This window comes from Anguilla rostrata, chromosome 5 (assembly GCF_018555375.3).
Source record: "Anguilla rostrata isolate EN2019 chromosome 5, ASM1855537v3, whole genome shotgun sequence".
Classification (NCBI taxonomy): Eukaryota; Metazoa; Chordata; class Actinopteri; order Anguilliformes; family Anguillidae; genus Anguilla; species Anguilla rostrata.
The window spans coordinates 9,198,200-9,222,375 of NC_057937.1; the positions used below are offsets into that span (position 1 = coordinate 9,198,200).

Genomic DNA, 24,176 nt, shown 5'->3' on the forward strand with positions numbered 1-24,176 from the left:
CCCTCTAAGGAAACGATTAGCACTCCTCCGTCGTCTCTCAGCGACACGGATGTAATTCAGAGGCTTGAAATCATTTTTTATCGTACCAGGGAAGCCAGCAGCGCTCACGTGAAAACACAAACCCCAGGCATAGCGCCGAGACGTGACAGGTAGGCGTGGAGCAAACAGACCCTTTCCCAATCTTGTAACTTAAACAGCCAGTATGGCTGAGTATCTGTCACATTGCTCCGTTTTCCACAAAACAATTGAACACTTTTCAGATTGATCTGATGCCAGGAAAAGCCTGCGTTTATTCTTGAAAAACTACCAGTCAAAAGTTTTAGTACACGCACAATTTAAGCAATCAGAGAGAAAAAAAAGGGACAAACACCTTTTGTTTTACAAAACAATAAAATCTAAATCTTAGATTAATCAAAATAGCCATTTAAAAAAAAAAAAAAACTTTAGGTCGCTATCCTGTGAAGTAAAGATCTTTATTATTTTGTATTTATTAACTTGTATTTACTATTGCGTTAACTTAATTGTAAACAGACCAAAAACATGAGTAAAGTGTACTAAAGCCTTTGACTGGTACTGCAGATATCAAATGGGACGAGCATTGTAGGTTCCCAGACAAGGTTTGTTAGTCCGTATGCTGGAGCACGGATCCCAATGAATCTGACCCTGACACCCTGGTAACAGGACGACCTGATTGGATAATGTTGTTTCAAGATCAGTTTGTGACACCCTAAATCACCACAACCAAATGTTTCTGCATAGGGTTACCTGCTGCTCCGGCATACTGACTAGCTCTTTAACTGACATGTTTACAGTTTCTGGAAGGTAAGAGGGCTTTCAGGCAGAACTTTTCAAACTGGGCAAAACTGCACCAGAAATAATTGTTTCCGGAGGTACAGATTATAATGGGCATACAGCGGAAGGGAGTGCAAGGGAAACATTGGGAGCTGCTTTGGTGCGAGATGAAATGCTTCAGCTGTTACTGTACCACTACACAACCAACCCCCTGAGGTAAATGGGCTTTCTCTGTGGAACAAAACAAGTGCTCACTAATGAGCTACCTTTTCCCAACTCTCTGTACCCACTCACAGTACCATACACACATACATATATTCATACATGCATACATACATACTACATACACACACACATACATTCATACACACAGATAAGACAAGGAACTAATTGTCTGCCTCATCTCTTTTGTTTGGCAGGTGCCCCCTGCTGTGATCAAGCAGTCAGAAGGGTAGGCCTTCTCATCTTTTCCGGGTGGGAAAGAGATCATCTTTACGACCTATGTATCTGTGCCTCTGTGGTGATTCTGGACAGTTGGCAAACATCATATGCAACGCAAAGCAACCTTCATAGGAAAACTTGAAATCATCGTCCTAATTCGGTGACTGTGAATGCTATGGCTGAGATTAAAGTGAAAATTACCATAAGCATGTATTTGTTCTAAGTGTCCTCTGTGTGTATGTCTAACTTCTGCGTGTGTGTGCGTGTGCGTGTGTGCGCGTGGTAGTATCAAGTAACCAAAACGTCCAAAAAATAAGAGTAATTGTGTCTGTGCAACAGTGATCCTACGTGCGTGCGTTGCATTTGCGTGTATTGAAACGCGTGCGCACGTCCGTCGACAAGTGTATTTGCTTGCGTGAGCGCTCGTGTGTATGCCTGCATATACTGTCATGTCCGCGTCGTGTTTTCATCTGTCGAATCTGCTGGCACAGATGCTGGCGAGAGTAACACTGACTGTTAATTTCGTCTGCGACATCCTCTATTGTTTATGCATTATTTCGTGTAATGTAGCTAGCTGCAGACTGCGCGCTGCCCCCGCATACATCTGGCCGCACGTGAGGAGTTATTTTAGGAAATTCCAACCCCTCAATCCCTTTTCTTTTCCCGCGGAAGACCACGACTGCATTCCGAATTCTCCTGAGAAACACTAAACATCAGAGGGCTGGGGGAGAGAACCAGCGCGCTGCTGTTTTGCCGAGTCGCTGACGAATCCACTGTATAACCCCTCTTTACTCTTAAAACCGCAAACGCCCCTCTGAATTTCACTGAATCTCTTATTCAGACAGTAATCTTCGTGTTATTTTAGGCTTTGTCTTTCTAAAAAAAAAAGCGTTTGATCTAAGAGCATAATAATAATAATAATAATAATAATAATTGGACCATCATCTGTGACAAAACTGGAAGCGTTTATAATAGCAGTAATGTATTGTGTAAACAAGGATCAGTTTGTGGTTTTAGCTTAATTGTGAATTGCAGAAATGTATGCCTCTTCATTTCGCCCACGCGCCTTACACAGACGTCTGAATGGTTCGAATGTCAGATTGAATACACAGTATGAATGATTTGGAAAAATGATAATGAATGGGCACGTGAAACGTGAACAGTCGCTCTTTAGGTATGAATGAACGCGCGCGCAGACAGGAGACTGGAAAGCCTCTTACCGCTTTTTCCCAGCGGGGGGCAGCATTTCGGCGATCCACGACTCGTGCGCTCAATCACATGGTGGGGAGGGCTGAAGTTAGCGCTGGCTGTCACATACCAACAATGTGATGGGTACACACGAAGCTATAAAAGTATAGTCTGCGGCGCATGAACGCTTAGTCAAAAAAGAGAAAAAGTTAGAAATCTAAGCCAGGATTGTAGCTGTTTACAACATGGGAAGGATGGTATTTTCTGGATAGTTTTGCCACCGTTTTGACGGCAAAATCTAGAACCCATGGGGCGCAAAACTGAAATTTATTGTACTGAATGGGAAAAGTAAATTGACGGTGTACAATGAGCACAAATGGGACCCATTTCAACGGTTCTTCACTGGCCCCGCACGAGCTAACCCTGAATCGCCCACCTTGGGTCGCGAACACTCTAGGATGCTTTCTGATATTTACGACCGTCGTTGATATTTTGGGCAACCTCTTGGTGATTTTCTCCGTTTACCGGAACAAGAAACTGAGGAACGCAGGTATGAGGCAGCGAGTCAAAGGAAATGTGAACGTGTAGTCTTCTTCTGAGTTTAAATGAGAAATCGCTGCAACCGCCGTTGTTTTAAATGCTTAGATAATTCTTCCAATCTAATCGAACTTGAATTATGTAGGGTAGATACTTTGCGCTTAGTCAAGGGGCGATACGCACCTATTATAGATGTTCAAAAAAAACAGTTAATATAATGGCTATATATAGTTAATCCCATCGTGTTATATTTTGTTTTGCCAAATATAAACTGTAGCCTAAATATAAGTGTAAACAAGGCTTAAATATTATTTTTTATTTTTTTTATTATTTGGTGTGAACATTTTACATGACGATACTTGCTTGTAGTGGTTTCTAATGTTTGGATGAGTTACTTGGATGACTGGTATAGGATACTGCATATTGTAGCCTATATCATGAGCACGGATTTACAAATAAGTGTGATGTAGCGACGTCTTGACCACAAAAGCTCGATAAATTGGCATAGCATAACGTTTAAAATAATTGGTTTTGCGATTATAGCAACGTTACCCTACTGACTCAGCCGTATAGCGAGTACATACATCAAAACGAATCGCCCTGCCTGAGTCAGTTTTTCCAAATGCTTGTAACGGCAACGGTATTAACTGGATCCCACTTCGATGTCTAGCGTTCGGTGCTTCTTAGGTGGGGGGTATCTATGCTCTTTTGATGGCGTGTGTTAGAATATCGTTATGGCAAGGACACTTATTGGAACTTCCTTTACTATATCGCACTAATTGGCTTTACTGGTGACCGGATGGGTTAGCAGTGAGGTAGTGGGTAAATGGCATTTTATTTTTCCAGCGGGTGACCAGGACAGTGTCATACCAATTACCTCCGCGTAGAAGGCGATAGACATTTTTTTAAAATGCCAATACTTGTCAAACAGGCAGTCTAGGAGTCAGAGACCAGAACTCGAACTGCTTGTGCCATTTGACTGATGTTCACTGCCATGGTCTAATGAATATACATGTTACCCTACGCTGCCGTTACAGGGGTTGTAAAACCAATGGGAATTGTGTCTATCTGTTTGTCTGTGATGTCTGGTGGTGGTAAAAAAATAAAATAAATTAAATAAAAAATACATTTTAGTCGGAATCGCAAACCAAGTGGATTGCATTACTCAGATGACGTTAATGCTCTGCTATTTCATTAACTTCAAAAAGCGGACGTCCCTGTTTGTCCTGTTAATGGCGAATTAAAAGGAGTATTGAAGTAAACGAAGTCAAAGTTACATTTGATTATATTACACTTTTGTTATTGTTTCTGCAAGATTTTGTATTTATGTAAAAATGGAAAACACACACACACTAACACACACACACACGCATATATATATGATAGAACATCATCATCGACAACAGTCAAAATTCAGTCAAACCGGGGTTAGCATGGTCATCACTGGTGAAGTGGTCTATGCTGGAATCTAGGTTATGATAACGGGCATTGCGTGCGGTTTTCTTATGCATTGAAAATGACATGTCTCCAGCATTTTAACCTCACTCCCACTCAGTGTTCCAACCCACCCCATCCCTTTTAAAAATGTGCTGACTTGTCCTTCTGGCATTTGTGGCGTTAGTGGGGACTGGTCTCTCATGGTTCAACAACAAAACTTATGGAAGCTGTTCGTTTCAGGAATGTCTGAAATACTAAACAGGTTTGTATGTGTGTGTGTTTATATATCTGCTGTGTTTGTTGGGTCAATTGAAAGTGGCTATTTGGTTCATTTAAGAATTTTTATATTCATTTCCCCCTCAGTGAATTGTAACCCGCCATTTGCATAAATGTTCAAGGAAACATACAATAGCCTACTGATCAAAATTTTATTTATTTATTTATTTATTTATTTATTTATTTATTTGTTTATTTATTTATTTAGTAATGCTTGATACGGCTGTTACATTAATAGAATATTATGGCAGAATATTTATTTTGTGTTATCACGGCTTAACTCCAGTCCACACACTGGTGGGGGGGGGGGGTTTGGGTGGGGAGGTCTAGCAGTACATTACATAAACAGCTTACAAAGGATTGTCCTTCAGTTGAAGGCTTGTGCATTCATATTTTTTCCCCCATTTGCTTGTTTATATTAACCCCAAAATGTCAACAATGAATGAAATGCACAGCTTTCATGAACTTCAGGTCTGCAAGAAAAAAAAGTGATTAGCTATGGCATCGTTTAATTGCTGTACACTGTAACAAATAGCTACAATACTATTTAAAACACTTAGAAAAATAAAATTTTAAATGCTGAGGTTCAGGAGTCAAAGGAGGCTCCATTGCACATGTAATGTGGCACTCGAGCAGCAACATGAATTGTCACGGCAACAAACGGACACCACAGTACCGTTTAGCGTAGCATTAGAAATGCTCTGTGGGAAACGTAGTGAGTTTGATGGGGGGGTATTTTTTGATGGGCCCAGACATTTTTTGGTGTGCAATGAAGGGTATTTTAGATATTTTAGCCTACAGAAGTTTCTGACAACCTGTCAGGTTCACAGTGACAGGTATGGGGATTCATTGGGGGTTCATTATCCGAAGCAGTACTTTTGAGTTAACTCCAAAGCAGCTTGTACAGCTTCAAGAGGTTGTATGTATGTGTGTATATTACGGAATTATTCATCAACAAATTATATTTTGTATTATTTTCAGCTGGAACTATTAACTGAGACTGCTTATAATTAAGTGCAAAATGACAGAAAACCATATAAAATCACAGTATAAAATTGATCTGATCATCTGTACAGCCGCTGGAAACATAACATCGTCCAAGCTGCCTTGTAAATGTTCTTTCATTAGACCACAAACTCCCAGATGCTCTATGCCAGCCATTGTAAAGCTGGCTGGTCGTCAGAACCTCCTCTAAATATCTAATGTCCATTGTGCACATCTGGGCCAACAGAGAGCATGCACTAAAACTTAAATACTATCATAAAATCCCAAAACACGAGCTATCACTTTAACCGAGGAAAGCTGCACTTTTCCTTTCTGTCCTTTAGCTGGAAAGGAAGCAAGAGCGACCCCTGTGGCCGATCGGGAGACTGCAGTCTGGCTAGGAACATATGAACATTACATGTTTGTTAATGTAGTGTGACATTTCTTCAGATTAGAGTGTGCATTTTCCTACATTCTCCCAAACTGATAAAGGATTGATGTCCACGTAATGATAAACTGCCCCAAATCTATTGATGGAAATGAGCTGCTGCCAATCAGATTGCAGTACATCTATGCCAGAAATGTTAAATAGATTTTCCAGACACTGTCTGTGATCAACCATCTGTAGTTGAGACAACAATCAGTACGATGTCTGCATGAGAACATGCTGCTATTCATGTAAAAAAAAAAATAAACAGCAATAATTTCATGCTAAACATTTGCAACTGAATGAAAGCCTATCTTTGTATTTCCCTATAACTGATGCGAAATGCATGGCTTTATTTCAAGACATCAATGGACACTTCACAGTAAAGACACTCACTGTCTGTGTACAGTGTACTGTCTCAGAAAACAGTTCTACCCTATGTGATGATTTCAGATGATCAAGGTCACTGATTCAAAGATTAGTCTTTTTTTTTTTTTTTTGCACAATGAGGTTTTTATACAGGAATTTTTTAAACAAACATTAAATGTTTAATTGAATACATTAACATTGACTATTTTTTGTAACAATAGTACATGGAGAAGAGTCCCCAAGACCTACGGTACCTAGACTTAGTACCATTATTCCATGGGAATCAAATTTAAACAAACTTAAGCTGTCAGCTGTTTCTGAAAATTATTAGATGTACAATATATGTAAGAAAAACAAAATTGCGCCCTTTTAGCTTTCTTACAGTAGTGTCTGGGGAAATCAAAGAATAATAAGGAAGCCGATTTAGTTATTGTCCATCACAGTGGACCCATGAAGGTTTACGTCTGAGAACATGCAAACAAGCATGTCATTGAGTGCTTGCTCAGTGCCATTTGGACAGTGTGATAAACAAAATAAATAATAAACATTTAAAAATAAACTGCCTTTAATTGGGTACCGCTTTGTTATTATTACGACACAGCGGGTGGTTTGGCCGCACATCTGTTCAAACCGAACCGGCCAATAGCGATCGGCGGTCCATGTTAGAAACGGCGTGTTGCACGCCACCCCCACCACCTTCACCTATATGCCACTCTCCACCCTGCCAGGTCATTCGCTGTCCGCCCGAACGACTTGGGCCACGTGCGCACGGGTGCCCACGATTAAGAGTCATATTCATAATCCGGTCGTCTCAATCCCAGCCAAAGCTTCTTTATAGACCGGCCTTCAGAGCGGAGTATGTGTGTACAGGAAGTGGCGATGTCACGCACTGGCTCTCCGGCACAGTCGCACTGATTCCCAATAATGTAGCCGCGCAACCAGAGCCGCCCGTGGAAACCTCCCTTTAATGGCAGTGTAACCGAGTGTTGTGGTCGCTCCCCTCGTAGCGGCTGAACCGCCGTTGCCGTCGCTTCCTGACAGCAATTTACCCGGATATGCGGTCGCTTCTTAATGGAAGCTCGAGCAGAGTGGCAGCAACGTCCCAGTGACAGCTCATCCAGTTGTGCTCAGCAGCTTAACCAGAGTTTGCATTGAGCAGCTCAGCTCTGTTCTGCCACTCTAGCTGAAATAGATGGTTATTAAAAAATTGTCATACGCAGGTTACGTTTTTTAATTATTCAACAAGCGGGTTTGAACTGATATTAGACAAATTGACATGACTGAAAGCTTTTCTTTTTTTTTTTTCTTGTATGAGATTTGAGTTGATATATTTGACAACTGTATTTCAAAGTGATATTTCAAATCCATGATTGATTTAACTCTGAAACCTTGGGGCAGAAGTGCATACAAGGACATTATTTTCTCGTTGACCTTGACCTTCTGAGGGCTCGCTACCTATTCAATGGGCTTTTGCTATTCGATCTTGCCAGTTCAGATTTTTTCAATGCATGCTCCTATATGCCATGAGTTTGATGTGTTTATCTGAGAATCTTATCTAACTGCAGGTTTAACTTAAAGCAGGTTTCCCCTACCCTGGTTTCCATAGATGGAGTGTGATATTTACTCCCAAGTATGCTAGCTTCCCTCACCAGCCCCTGTGTGTGCTTTGGTAATCCAGAACATTTGGGATAGATGATCTCACAATTTTTTTTGTGTGGCTCAGTTCCAATACATGTTGTTTTTCTGGCATCGCCAAAGCGATAACCAGTGTTGCTTTGCTCTCCTTTCCTTAAATCCAGTATTTATTTATTTATTAAATAAAAGCTGCATCCTGTTCTGTACATAAGAAGCGTTGGGCTGTCACAGAGATTTCAAGACACCTGGGAGTTGGGTCTGTATTCCACTGTGATCATAGTGTGTCTTTCAATTGGAACACAAGAACTCTGCTAGATTGAAGTCTTGTCTTTCTGCTGCGTTAGAAACATTGGTTGGAGGTCTTGTGTTCTTGAGGCAGAAGTCACTCAATGTTCTCAAAGCGAAAGTCAGTCAAACCCTTGATATTGGAGCCAGTTCGTTTGCTAGCTGATCCTCCCCTTTGAGGGTAGTTGTGAAGGCTGTTACTGCGTCGTAGCCTTCCTGTTTGCCGATGTCAATAAATGGTATTTGTCTGGCCATACTGGCTAATGTTTGTGCCCATACTAATAGCACGCTGTTTTACATTATTGCACAAATGCAAACTGCAAGAGAGTGTCCACATTCATGGAAGAAGTACTGTATGTGAATGCAGTCAACTTTAGAAGGAAAAACCTAGCAAAATGTACTTGTATAACAAAATATTTCAACATATTTCAACTGGGCCAATACTAATAACTTTGCTTCTTGCAGAATATTGGCCAATACTGATATGACCCAGGTACGATAATGCACCCCAATAAACTCCACCTAAAATCAAACTTTTTCTGCAATGGGTCTTGCAATCATAAAATCAGAGTTGCCAGGGTTATTGCACCTTTTGACCACTATGTTTCAAGTGAGACTAAACCCATTCCTATTTTGTTTGATGAGGAGCACCATCATGTGGGATGTGACATCACAGTGACATGACATCACAATGGCAGTCAAGCCATTGTTGCTGCTGCTGTGTTTCTCACTGGATAAGTAAATGCACTGGGCTGGTCCAGCCTCCCATTGTTGTTTTCTTATTGGTCTGTTGCTTTCCATGGATGCTGACTTTTCAGCATTATACTACGGCAGATAGGCCCTAACTGTGAAAACTATAAACCAGAGAGGCTGTGCTTTCCAAATAGTGACATGTCACTGTGAAATTGCATACAACGTCCTGCCCGGGAGGAGAGTTTGTCATTCACTTCAGGTTCATAATTTAGATTTGTGTAAGAGATGGTGCTTTTCGAGTCACACTGGGGACAAAGTAGCCCATGCAAGTGGGAATTCAAAGCTAAGTCACCCAGCCAAAAAGGAGCCAGAGATCTGGACTGATATCAAACAGCAGGCGTTCACTGCAAGCATATGGAAATGTCTGTTATGTAAATCATTATTAATTTTTCCTGGCAGATGTCATGATCATGAGCCTCTTCAGCAATACTGTTTTCTAGCTTCTGCACACTTCCACATTCAAAAACAGATCAAAAATACATTTTGAAATTAGAAATATATAAAACATGATAAATGTTTACTATTCAGTATAATCTTGGAGGATTAGGCATGCTTCACAAATGCATTTTGGTGGGCTGCAATGCCATGTAGGTAAAATTGTCCTCAGCAAATTTGCCATTCAGTCCTCTGAATTGAACAAATCTATTTAATCTATCTCGTGCAAGTTGTTTCTGAGAAGGTGATTTCTATGTTTGCATTTCAAAGAAAACAGAGCAAAGTGATAAAGATTAATAGTAAGTTGCAAAGGACAAAAGAATGTGAGTATATTTCATTGAACATTCCCTGAAAATTAAAGGTGCAGAGGGCTGTGTGCTGGTGATTTCCTGAGGCTTGTCACAGCACCACCAGGTGGCTTGTATATGGCAAACTTTAATAGATGCTTACTTACACGCTTTAACACATCCTTACTGACAAAGTTTGGTGTCTTTTGAATGTACCTTCTAGGAGCTACCGCAGTTGTAGCCCAGGAATAATACTCCCAGCAAAGTCTATAGATTTCCAGCAACTTTACTCCGTTGTACCCCTGAACATTTCACCTGTATCAAATATCAGTGTTTCAAATATCACGTCAAGCCAGTAAAAATATAAATTATAATAGTGTGTTGATGAAAGTGTGGCTAACAGTTTCGTTAGTGTTTGACAGGGTTCTGATAGAATACAGTCGGGCGCGACACCTTTCATGGCATTAACGGTGGCTTTGAAGTGCGGGTTTGGCTTATCTCTGAAGACTGTTAGGGGAAGTGATGCGCAGCTGTTCAAATCTCCACGCAGATATCACATGTGACATATAAACCTTCAAAGATGGAATACAGATTGTGAGTACATACTACGGTGTTTATCGGATGTATTTGTTAAATTATCCTTGCTGGGTATTTGTTCACTGGTACTGGCAATATGAAGTCGTCAAAGGTTGATCTCTTCAGCAGCAGCTTGTCTTCTGTAGATACGGACCATTATTTAAAGTTGTGTGTTAAAAACGAGGATATCAAAGGACAGCTGTGTTTCTGGTTCATAAAATATTAGTTTTTACTGGGCTGCTGCACCTGCATATTGGACATACACAAATAAGTATACAGAAGTATACACAGTATACACCAATAAATCAAAGCTGGTTTTCTTTTGAACTGAGTGACCACCCAGTAGGTGTGTGCACTGTGAACTGGTTTGTTGTTATGGCTCTGTTGATATGACGTGCTTTTGATGAATCCCATCAAAAAGAAGTTCATTGGATTTCTGCTGAAATTCCCATATTGCAATTACTTTTTTAATATGATTTATTATTCAAGTTGCCTTTTTTGTGTTCCTTGACACTGTCATTACAATTGCTGCTATTGTTAGAGTATCCTGTATTAGTCAGCATTATCGCAATCCATTATTGCAAGAAAATAATGTTGTTTAGTCAATTTCCCTTTCGTTCTGTCTCTCCTTTGAAGAGCACTTTGCTCAAAAAGAAAAAACTGTGAGTGTAATTCCCAGACACATCAAAACATCATCTGCTGTCACTGAGATGAACCTTTTTCCTATGAAGCAATAGCAAATATTGTAAAATCAAGGAGTGATCATTGTTTCCAAATATTGTGATGAAATTTTAGTTAGCCCAGCAAAGCTGGCATAGTTCAGCACAGTGCTACTTTGAATGCTGACTGAGTATCACAGCTAGCAGCTGACTGAGGAATTAATCCATTTGCCAGATGTAACATTTACAAATGATTAAGAGAAGGTATGAATGTTTGACACTTAAACATTAATACTGATATTTAAAGGTATATTAGTCATGCATGCCAACAACAAATACAAAATGCTTTGCATTCTTTCAGTGGCATACCGCAGTTGTTTTTTCCTCTTCACTACATTTCCTTTTTTTTTTTTTTGCACAAAAAAAAGAAAGAAACAAAGCCATTTCTCAGACTTCATGCTCTGTGGCACCACTGTCTGTTCACATTACTCAGACACAGCACTCCCCGCTGTTAGGTAGGAACACAGCGAAGACAGACTGCCTGCCTAACCGAGCCTTCGCCGACAACCCCCAGTGTAGCATCGTAGCGATGCGCTAATCGAGCGAGCAAAGTGTTAACGCAAAAAGATTTGTGAATATGCAACACTCCCTATTTGGAATGTTAATTCTTTCGCCACCCATTGGGTGGGGGCATCTCTTTCGTGCACAATACAAGCCCTCCCCCAACCCTCCTGCCCCCCACCCCCACCCCCCCTTTACTATCACTCGTAATTTCTCAGTTTTAATAGTCCAGCCTCTTTCTGCTTGACGTGAGTGTGGATGACTCACGTGATAACCTTGGGGCAGTTAGATCAAGTGAAAACTAATGCTCATTCCAGGGGAGCCGTCCTCAACACATCCATACAGTCATTTTTCTCGGGGGGGGGCTACTCCACTAGAATTTATTGATGGTGATTTGGTGGGGGGGGGGGGGTGTTAACTGAAGAATATCCAGATTAAACTCTTTTGGCGCAAAACTCATTTCCGTACGGTCACTCACAACCAGACGAACAGAATACGCAAATACACAGCAGCCCAGTTTTCCTCTGCCCATATTTATTATTGGAATGTTATTGGGGCACGCATTCCAGTTTGGCTGAAGTGGGAGGGGTCAGCGTAAATGCTCCGTCAACAGTTATTACTAGATTAATAGGCAGCTCCAGATTTCCCCGGCCCCCCCCCCCAGTAAACAATTGTGTTTTCACAATGCGGCCAACGAAAATAAACCTCCACAGACTGGAAGGACTAACAAAGGGATGACTCCGGGGTGAAATATTATTGGATTTTTTTTGTGCTGCTGTGGAACACAGAAGCAAACAAAAAAAAAGAAAAAGGATTATTCGTGCAGTGGGAGAGAAGCACAGGAGTGCCGTGGATGAGCTGCAAACAGGCGCAGATGTGCGATTAAAAAAAAAAAAAAAAAAAACGCTCACTTGTTAATCACGCAACAAAAAAAAACAGGTGCTGGGTAAATCGGCAGTTGGTCCGTAGACTGCAGGCAACGTTTTTATCCTAACATTTCTGATTTAGGATCCTCCACTGATGATGTGTCTATGTATATATAAATTGTGCAAATACTGTATCTCTATAAATCGTACTGTGTGCTATATAGCTTATAAATTGTGTGTGTGTGTGTGTGTGTGCCTGTGTGTGTGTATATGTGTGTAAGTGTGCGTGCGTGTGTGTGTGTGTGTGTGTGTGTGAATGGCTCACTGCAGTCATGGCCTATTTGGTAGAGGTTTGAGCCTCGGCCCAGAATAGGCTATCAGCCAGTTATGGCCCAGAGCTCGTGATGGCCTTGTCGTACTGCAGTAGGTGGGTTTAAATTAGCCTTGGGCGCCATGGGTTAGCGCAACATTACCCAGCCCAACACAGTGCATCAGGGAGAGCCGCGTATCTGCAAGCCCTCACTCCGATAGCACTGTGCGTGGTCTGCAGAGGGTAAAATAGTCGCTGCCCGTTGCATTGGAGGAGTGAACACACTTTAGCGACAGTGCTCCTGGTGGCATGAGTCCAAATTGAGGATGAAAAATAAATAGGTGAAAAGATGTTTAAAACATAATATTTTTCACAGAAGGTGAAATTTACCCTCAGGGGGTCAGTGAAAGAATAAAATAGTTCTCTTGGATTAGTGCACTGTAGACAACAAGAGCTATGGTTGAATCCACAGCGGTCTCGTCAAATTAACAACCCCACCCACCTGTCTGCTGGAGAGACACAATTTAGTGTGTTTTCCAGTGTTCCACCAACACATGCCACTTAGTTTATTTGTTTTAAAATGAAATTTTAACTCTTCCTTCTCCCTTTCTCCCAATGTTGAACGCCCAACTGCGCATGTAGGTCAAATGGGGTGCATCCACACGCTGGAATTCCGTGTCTTATCAGGAGGAGCCAATCAGTAGCTTCCCCTCCCCCCCCCTGTCAGTTTCTTATGAAAAGGCCAGGCCACTCTGCACTATGACAGACCCGTCCCTGGTGCTTTTCCCAGGGTGGTTGAATGTATATTTTATCAAAGGGGGAGTATTAACCCCTAATTTTTGCCCAAACGTCTGTCAAATCCCTACGCTGGAAACATTTCATGCGTCTGGCAAAGGCAAGCATTGTGTGGATGACAAAGGCTTGGGTCCCCTTCCAGAATCGATAGGAAAATGGCGGCCATAGAAAGCAAGATGTGCAAACCCACATTTCTAAGTATTTTGGTGTAGACAGCATTGAAAAACCTTTGAACAGTTTTTATTATTCTTCTCACACAAACACACACACACACACACGTGTAGGTAACATTTAGGTCATAGCATTTTCCATTTCTTATTGCTTCACATGACTATAACATGGGTTTAATGCACTCCTGTTCCAAGAATGTCTGTCAGTAGTAGCTTTCAACCCACCAGGTGCTTATCAGCGCCTGGAGGAACATGTGTTTCAAGTTCAAATCGGTGACTACCCTGAGAAATTATGACTGGAAGAGTCAAAGCAATAAGCCGGTTCCCCAGGGATCTCCAAATGGCAGGAGAAGAGAAAAGGCAGGAGTGGACTTTAGGGGTTGAGGTGATGTCACAGGTGGGATTGGGGGGGTCCATGGGAACGGAGCTCATCTCTCGCGCAGATCTTCTCCTTTTGGGAGACGTGTGACCTTTTCATACTTTCCCGTGAAATGCCAAACACGACGCGACGCAACATTTCCCTCGCGATGGCCTTGAAGAAACGTTCGGTTTAGCGGCGGCTTAAGCGCACTGCGGTTAATGTCACCGCTTCATTAAGACGAGATTTCCTTCTCTCGATAAGATCTTGAAAAAAAAAGTACTCGCTGTGACAAAACATTGTGTTTTTTGATTTCGCCATTTAGATGTCTGCGAGAATCATTAAATAGTTTGAAACACGATGGCACTCAGAGGGAGTTTGACTCTGTGAATCGCAGCACACGTCCCCAAAGACGCTTTTATTACATGTGGCCCAATAAACAATCAAACTGTCAGTGAATGGCCAGTCCTCGGTACGTTCATTTTATTTTTGTATGAAGAGCAATCATTTTTGTGTGCATGTGTGTGTGTGCATGCATATGTATCTGTGTGCGTGCTTGTGTGTGTGTGTGTGTGTGTGTGTGTGTGCGTGTCAGGGGGTAGTCTGGGGTGGAGCGAGTGAGGATATCCGTCACATTAGGTTCGAAGTTAAAAGATAAGATGGAGAAACAGGGCAAAGCCCTGGCAGGTTGGATGGCTTTTTTTGTTCTGCTGTGGGAAAGAGAAAAAGAAATGCGAGCAGGCGAGCGGAGCGGAGGCTAGCTTAGAAAGGCAGGAAATCTCGGTTAAACTCGCGGCGTTTGTACAGCTGCTGTTTGTTGATGGAGATATGACGGGCGTCGGAGTGTACGTGTGTCAAAGAGGAAGGCCCCAGCTGGGAAACAAAAGCCCGAATGACTTAGCGAGATGATGGATCATCTGTCTTTCGTCTGTGCGAACGGGCATTACATGGGCCTGTCTCCTGTTTACACTGTGGCGTTGTGTTTCGGATTTTCCTCAGCACACGCCTACCCTGATGATGTCGGTTTAAAATGCCTTTAAATCGATGTCTACGTTCGGGTGCAGTGAAGTGCGGTAGTAGTACAGTACAGTATCGTGAAGAGCAGAAGAGAGGTTTTTCCTTTGTGTGCTCACTCACTTTGCTCCGCAGAGATCTTATCAGAACTCTCTTATCCAAACTCTGAAACGCTAAAGCACTCCTTCTCAGAAGTGGCTGGGGAGCCACAGATATTTGTCAGAGCGCGGTTCTCGACATTGTGTCGGAACGACATTGCGTGATTGGCTAAAGCATCACCCGGGAGGGAGGGTTTTGCTCAGTAGGGTTCTCCCCACCCCAATCACACGAGAGCTTCTCCCCTATGTACTGTAGTTCTCTGAGGCATTTTGGCATGCGGCTCAGCTGGCCAGTGGAAAAGTAAGAAGAAAGGCGGGCTGTCTTTGTTGGATGAGTAAGCCAGTGTGCATCAGTAGCGCAGTCAGAAGAATTCATTTACTGTATATTAGTTGGACCTGCATAGAACTAGGTGGGCCAGAACTACCTAAGTGGGCATTCACATTTTGGTGTGTTGGTTCAACCAAGATAAATCGGGGGGCCAAGATACTATTTAGGCGGCTGTCGCCCACCCCGGCCAGAGTGGTAGAGGGGAGGCGGTGGCTTTGTTTCAATGCCACCGAGGTTCTGTTTTCACATTTTTGTGATTTTACCGGCACAATTGTTTCGCTCACGGTGGGAAACGTGGCAGAGGAAAGCTGCCTGGAGCCCGACGGAGCTGCAGGATTTCCCATCTTCTGCATTTCCATACTGTCTGTCTGACAGCGTATGGACTGCAAATTATTCCTGGAAAAAAATATATCCGCTTACTCACATCCTCTTAAACCCTGCAGATTTCATTAAGATTAAACAGTGTTAAGACTACTTCTGTAATTACGACATTCATTCATATTAATAATTTTTGTCACTGCTTCGGTACGTTTCTGTGGATTATTTTTATAAGATGTATTTAGCAGTGTAACAATGCTAATCGTATCTAGCTTAGCTAATAGAGTATACTGCAATCTGTGCTATTTTAGGTCAGAACCATCTTTGACTTACCTAGAAATAAGACTCAGTAGTTGACAGTATTTATGAACGTTGCAATAAATATTTTGAAATTGTTGTCTGGGTGATGTGCCTTTCCTGTGGGAGGGAGGACGAAATGTTCGTCTGCCAGTTGTTCAGTGTGCGTGCCACGATCTCCTCACTTGGAGCACCAGGATTCCGGGCAAGTGCAAAGAAAAAACGTTTTTTTTCCAGTTGCTGCCACCAGTGGCTAGTATGTAATACGATAAGCACCTCTCTTTAGGCAGCGTCATTCATTTGGAAATAAAGCAGGGGCTTATGGGTTGTTGAAATATCTACAGTGTGTGGTTTGTGGGCAGGAGCATGTGACCTGTGCACAAAGATGGCTCCCGCGGGGGACACAATGGCCTTCTGTTGACGAGCCGCTTGTATCTCATCTTGTGCAACAGAGCAGATCCTCTGGTCTTATTAATCCTTTATGTGGCATATCTTGTGGCCAAGTGATATCATTTTTAATGAGGTCTTCTAAATATTGACACAAAAGAAGAGCACAGTGCATACCTGCTTTCGCTTTTAAAAGGACAGCAAGCTGTCGAAAGGTTTTTTGTCATATTGTAAAAAGTGTTATTTAGATTTGTGCTGCGTGAGAACGTGATTTTTCTTTGTTGGAGTTTAGGAAATACAGTATGTCTGAATGAAAATATGGGCCGGATTTTTATGAAATAGCAGAGCCAGTGGAATTATGGGTACCGCCTTGTGCTGTGTGACGAGCGATTGTTTGAGGGTGGGCTACCGCGCGGTATAATGTTGAGGCCCTGGTCACATGACCAAATGAGTGTGAGTCAAAATGGACAATATATGTACAGTATGAGGAGCCTGCAGGTTCTGGATGATGGAGATACTGTGTTCAGAGCTGGACCGAAAGTGTCCTGAATGTAGCTGTGGTAGTGAAAAAAATCTTACATCAATATTAATGAAATGGAACCAGGAAATGGAATATTTTTATTTATTTATTTTTTTTAACGTGATGAATATTAAAAATGTGTCCGAACCACCATACGGCCCTTTGAATTCTAATGCTGACCTTATGGCTCACATTTAGTCTGCCGCAAAAAAAAAAACGTGGAAGAATTTAAGTCGGTGAGTATTAGATATTTTCTCAAGTGTTCACGCTCTTGCTCTCTCTAACTCTTGCACACTCACTCCCTCACTCTCTGTATTTTTCCCTTTTCTCTGTTTCTCCATTTCTCGTTCTGTTCAGGTGAGTTCAGTCGGGGGGAAGAAAGACGGCTTTTGAGAGGGATGGACAAAGAGTTTTGCTCTTGGATAGGAGCAGAATCACAGTGTGGATGGCAAACTGTCTCTTGTGTTATTCAGACAAATTAAGGCTATTACAGATATGAAATAGCCTGTGAACAGGTCAGTTGAGGGACAGAATACAGACCTCACATTATGCTACATTCAGAGGTGGCAGTTTGAGGGAAAAAAATGACCTCTGAGTCAGAAACTGTGAAAAGAAAGAGCTTTTAACCTGAAGCTGTTTGTTAGAATGATTGTCTCTTTTTTTCAGGATTAGCTATTGTCGTTTGTAAGGTGCCTACAGCTGTTTTCTCAACATGGCAAAAAAAAAGTTGATGTTACGTTTCGCACATATCATATGAATCCATTTAGAGAATGTATTCGTTTCTCCTTCATGAGGTGGGAAAATGGGAGTTGGTGCCAGTGTGAGAACACTAGGAGAGACAGTAAGGAACTGGACAAACTGAATGCTTGCAGGAAGCCTGACGTACAGCATGAACGCTTGGAGCATCCTTTCATGGGCCAAACCCCTGGGTGTCTAATTTTACAATTTATTTCCTGTATCAAGCAGGCCTCTTCAGTGTGAGGGCGGCTCTGCTGTAAAACTGCCCCCCCCCCAATCCCCCCACCCCCCCCCCCCCTCAGCCTGAGCTGTCTCTCCTCTCCTTTCTGCTGTTTTCGTGAACTTGGATCTCGTCCTTTGAGTGCTTTTCTGCGCATTGAGAGGCAATTATCTCGGACAGAAACCAAAGACCTAAGCTCTCCTCCATGCCAGTTGGTGGGCGGCGCGGGGTGGGGTGGGGGGGGGGGTGCAGTCTCTTTGAATACCCACCAGGGCAAGCTAAAAGCATCCTAGCATTTACCTCACTCTCAGGTGACCCAAAGGACTGTCAGTCTTCACCTACTCTGCAGCCTACAAAGGCCCATTATTGCCTCAAATACTGCCACCCCTCAGCGCATCTGTAGGGATAAGGTGATGTCGTCCGGGCCTGAATTATGGATAGAGTGTTTTCCCAGCATCGGCGAGATTAATTTCTCTCGCTCTGTCTCTCCCTCGGTGTCACATGATGTAAAGTCGCCCCTGTTCTCCGTGGTTACTCATGCGGAAACGGCCCCTTTCAACGTGGAGCCATCGCTTTGTGACATCACGACAAGGCCGGCTTAACTGTGTGTGTGATGTCACCGTGTGGCATGAGGTTGGATGTATTTTGCTTATGCTGCATTCAAGACAACTCAGTACTCAGAAGGAAAAAAAAACAAGGTCAGACTTGGGAAACAATAATTTGAGCGATCAGCCAACACAGAGCTCCAGCTTCTCCAGTCTGAAGGTCACTGATGTCATGTTAGCCGATAAAACGGGCAACCTTCATAGTTAATGGTAAAAACAAATTAGAAAAGAAGATATTTTTAAATGTTCTAACGCATTTTTGGGTGTGTCTTTTATGTAGAATGCATTTTTTACTTTATACTGCTTGTATAAAGTAGTACACATGTAGCCACAGGTTCAGACCCACCTCTCTCAAGGTCCTGGCAGTGGCTCCTCTGACCCTGTAACTGTCCCCTGCCCCCCCCCCACCCCCCCCCCCCCCCCCCCCCACGACACCACCATGCAGCAGCAGCAGTGTGCCTCTCTCAGATACCGTGCTGAATTTGTAGATACTGTGATGCAGTCTGTCACCTCCGGGCATGTCTGCCACGCGGCAACTTATCAGTCAAGGTGATGCAGGCCAGAGTGACTGGGAGGGAAAAGGCTGAGGAATCAGAGGCAGTTGCCTCCCTAAATCCCCAGGAAACAGCCTGACTTTCAGCACTGGCCTTGGACAACATCAGTGGTCCAATATATGTGGTCTGTACCATATGTACACACACTCCTGAAGATTGAAGATCCACCTATCCAGCTTAGTTTTCACTGGTTTTGCCATAGGAGTCAATTCATCTGGGCAGGGGGGGGTCGGGGGGGGGCTGTCCTGTCAACTGGCTTCCTACGGCTCGCTGTGGAATCCGCTGACATCGGGGGTGACACCACCGCTGGTGTCCAGTCATCTCCGTTTCATCTGGAGAGAGGCTGAGCGTCTCGGACAGGTGTTTTCACTGCGCGTGATCTTCAAAACGGACGACGGGAAATCGCCTGACGGAGCAAAACAAGAAAGGCTGATGTTAAAACGAAGAGAACGCGGTGGACCGTGTGTGTGTGTGTGTGTGTGTGCATGTTTCATCATGCATGTGCGTGTGCATGTTTGCCCATGCATGTGCGTGTGAATGTTTGCTCATGCATGTGCGTGTGTGAGTATGTTTGCTTGTGTATGTGTGTGTGTGTGTGTGTGTGAGTGTACGTGCGTACATGCATGTCTGCATCCGTCCATGCGTGTGTGTGTCTGTGTGTGTGTGGGGGTGTATGTGAAAAATGATCCTGCATTTCCTCTGTCAGTCTGCATCGTAACTACAGAACATTGTGGTTAGTTTACAATGCCCCAAAGCAGTTTATGACTATTCCTGAAAATGCCTTCCCAAGGTCGGAACATCTGTATCCAGGGTATTGTCCTTGGTCAGGCTCCAGCATGAATATACATAATAACCAAATTGAATTACGTCTCAGCCTCATTAGTAAAAGTCACTGATGTCAAGTTTAAAAATATGCTAAATTAAATAATCTGTCACATGCCACAAAAGCTTTCCTTGTCATTCAAATTCTTATTGATTTTTTTATTTTTTATTTTTTGCTTCTCCCATAAAACCAGATCAATACTGAGCTCCGTAGGTCTAACGTCATATAAAAATTAAGTGACAGCTGTTGGCTATAAGGTAAGCAGCCAATCAGTGTTAGTCGAGGGACCCCGGCATCAGCGTAAGCCAATCAAACTTCCAAGTATTCAGGAAGAGACAGGTGGCACCGCACTGTTATGGCGGTATAATGCGTTAGTGAGCTGGTGCACATTCTGCCTTGGGCCCTAAAGCAGCAAGTGAAAACAGAGATTCTCCATTTTAGCATTTGGGGAAATCACACTTCTCTGCTGACACTACATCTACACACTGTCATTTGCATGGTAATGTGCTTTGGTGTGACGGGCTCAGAAATCCTGTGTGCGCACAAAACACCTGTCGCGTTCAGTTTCCTGGCCTTATGCAAATATTGTGTTCGTGGGCCGGAGTTTATGAGCTATAGCTACTCAGCACTGGGGGAGGACTGGGAGATGGATTGTGCTTGTGTGGGGGGGGGGGGACTCCCATCCCTTCTGCCCCCAAGGGAGGGATGGGATTTTTCATCCGTTTCCACACAGCCCCATTGACCAGCCCCCAATACAGAGAAATTTTAGATTGCATTGTTTCCATTTTCTCACCAGCTGAACACAGAATTTGGCCCCTTCCCCAACCCCGTATAATGACAAGCCTCTTTTCACCAGAGGCATCCTGCCTTCTGATTTTCACCCAACATTACCGCTCTAACAACAATACACAAAGCACAATTTCCTATCAGTGACCATTTCGTTCCAAAACCTGTGGAAAACGTAATATGCATTATCACATATGTCATAAATATGAAACCAAGTAAAGATTCTTAAAACATGCCACCTGCACGGTCTGAAACCAGTATGTGGGCTATTAGCTTATGTGCGTTCACAGACAGTTTAGACACAGACGAGGATTCGGGTTTGCGTTTGCAAACAAACTTGGCCCCTGGGGAAAATCAAATCTTTGACTGACACAGTAATCAGCACCCAGAGCCGGATGACATGTCTTTAACGAGCTCGGAAACGCCTGCCTCTGACAGCAGAGTGGCAGGTGACGTGGACGAGAGTGACACGTTTCAGTCAAGGTCGTGCTTTTCCCCGCGCGCTCGCACATCCAGGAGGTACCCCCGGCTAAAGTGGTGAGTCACCACAGGGGGGGCGGATGCTATGCGTTCTGATCCCCCCCCCCCCCCGCCCCCAACCCCCAACCCCCACTGCCTTGCATGCTAGCGCATCATCACAGGGTATTGCATTTCTTCTTTCCTTTGTGGGGTTTTTTTTTCTCCCCGATCTTTAAACGTTCAGCTGTTTTTATGTACGCCCAGAGAAACTGACAGGTGCTGGTGATCCCTTGAAGAGGGCGAGTGGATGACAGATTTAAAAGGACGCGACTTAATTAACGGCGGTCAAGGTCGTTCCACAAAAGAATGTCTGGCATCTTTGACGAGACAAAAAAAATAAAAATACCCCAGAGTATGCTTGGCATGCTGCAGGTTTTGTTTTGGCTGTTAAAACCTCAGTCTAACTCCTGTGAAATTAGCTGCCCTCCTGTGGAGCCTGTGACAGCGCCCCGTGTGGGATGTGACAACAGAACCGTCTTTCAGAAGCCAGCCGGAATTCCTCTCAGTAACGTTTCCTCAACGTCCGCAAAACGTTATTAGAAAAAAAATGTGTTAAAGGGGTGTCAACGCTCTCTCTTTTACTTACTCCTAACCCCCCACCCCCCCCCCCTTCCCTTGCCATTGCAGTGTGTAGGTCAAGTGAAGAGCAATTACTGCAATTTCACTCGATTTAGATTTGCCAATTTAAATCTAATCAGTGCCCATCTTTCTTGAATTTTTCAAATTCACCTCAAGTCTTGGTGTGGTGCTGGAACAATGTGCTAACGAGCATGCCCCACTTCAGCACACAGTTATTTCTAAACTTCATCAACCACTGCCAATTTCAAGTCTTTTTCCTTGCAAGCAGTTCAAAGTGTGTTCAAATAAATAAATAGTGGGTTGTTATAATGGTGCCTTTTCTTTATGCTGTGCACATGATGTGCTTATGCATCTCAGAGACAAAGAAAAAAAAGTTAATGGCAAAGGTCAATTAGAGGTCCTTTAATGTTAAGTCAAAGGCACATGCTCCTTTCCCCTACCGTTTTTATTTTGAGGATCATCATGGGATTGTGCAGGGAGATCTCGTGGCCAGACAGCCTCAGTCTTTGACTGACCACGAGATAGGCACAGAAAATAGGCACAGAAAATTACTCTGCAGACAGCTTTGCGTATTTGTGTGCGCTAACCCAAAAATTGCAAGCTGTACAGGAATCCAATAAATGGCATTTTGAAGCTCTTTTGTGACATGAGAGCTCATATTGCATCACCATCTATATTTTACAGCAGTGTAAGAGTTAATTTAACTACATGCAAATTTTGTCTGTAAGCCTTCAGTAATTTTTGATAAAAACATACCTTACTCTTATAGTTTATAACTAATGGAATTCAAGAATTGTCAATGGCAATCCAGCAACTTAATATTTTATGCTGTTAACAATGTACTTTTTCTCTATTCCATTGCAGGAAACGTCTTTGTGGTGAGCCTGGCAGTGGCAGACCTGGTGGTGGCGCTGTACCCGTACCCTCTGGTGCTCACGTCCATCTTCCACAATGGCTGGAACCTGGGCTACGTCCACTGCCAGATCAGCGGCTTCCTCATGGGCGTCAGCGTCATCGGCTCCATCTTCAACATCACGGGCATCGCCCTCAACCGCTACTGCTACATCTGCCACAGCCTCAAGTACGACAAGCTGTACAGCGACAAGAACTCCCTGTGCTACGTGGTCCTGATCTGGGTGCTGACCGTGGTGGCCATCGTGCCCAACCTGTTCGTGGGCTCGCTGCAGTACGACCCGCGGGTCTACTCCTGCACCTTCGTGCAGTCGGCCAGCTCGGCCTACACCATCGCCGTGGTCTTCTTCCACTTCATCCTGCCCATCCTCATCGTCACCTACTGCTACCTGCGGATATGGGTGCTGGTGATCCAGGTGAGGCGGCGGGTGAAGCCGGACTTGCGGCCCAAGCTCACGCCGCACGACGTGCGAAACTTCGTCACCATGTTCGTGGTGTTCGTCCTCTTCGCCGTCTGCTGGGCGCCGCTCAACTTCATCGGCCTGGCGGTGGCCATCAACCCGGTCGCCGTGGCGCCCATCATCCCGGAGTGGCTCTTCGTGTCCAGCTACTTCATGGCCTACTTCAACAGCTGCCTTAACGCCATCGTCTACGGGGTGCTCAACCAGAACTTCAGGAGGGAGTACAAAAGGATTATCGTCTCCATCTGCACGGCCCGCATCTTCCTCTCGGACAGCTCGAACGACGCCGTCGAGAGGATGAAGAGCAAGCCGTCCCCCTTGATGACGAACAACAACCAGGTCAAAGTGGACTCAGTTTGAGTCGGGGCGAACGGGGAGGTGGGGGGTCCAGAAAGGGGCGCACTGTGAAACAAAATACCAAATACCATGAAAAGACTTCCGGGAAACATCCGTTGACTGTACTCTCGTGCTCACACACAATCGAAACAAAACAGGGTGTATATTTTCTTTTTCATATTAAAAGACTCGTTTTTTTTTTTAAGATAAATTTTAAGCAATGTTTGTTTTCAATGTTTACAGTGAGGATATCAACATGTCTACAGTATATGTAAAATGTATTTATTTTATACGAAGTATATCTGGGGTTCCACTCACCCCTGAACAGTGGGAACAGGATGCAAAATTGCGAATATAATGCCGTAAAAAGCCAGGAATCGTACAGTAACTTCCTGAAACGACTTACAGCAAATGTAGCCAAAACTGTTACAGAGCTCACTCTTACACAATGACCTCACACGTGTGATATTGTTATTATTTTGGGTATAGAAATACACTGGGTTTGTTACTGTTGCAGCCTGCTCAAGACAATAAAGAATA

General features: G+C 43.5%; 1 protein-coding gene across 1 annotated transcript; it reads left to right on the top strand.

The window, feature by feature from the left end:
- Nucleotides 1–2,523: 2,523 nt before the first annotated feature.
- Nucleotides 2,524–24,176, top strand: mtnr1aa (melatonin receptor 1A a). The gene is made up of 2 exons (XM_064335002.1): nt 2,524–2,971; nt 22,792–24,176. The coding sequence occupies exons 1-2, from the start codon at nt 2,788–2,790 to the stop codon at nt 23,658–23,660; spliced, it is 1,053 nt and encodes a 350-aa protein (XP_064191072.1). The 5' UTR covers nt 2,524–2,787; the 3' UTR covers nt 23,661–24,176.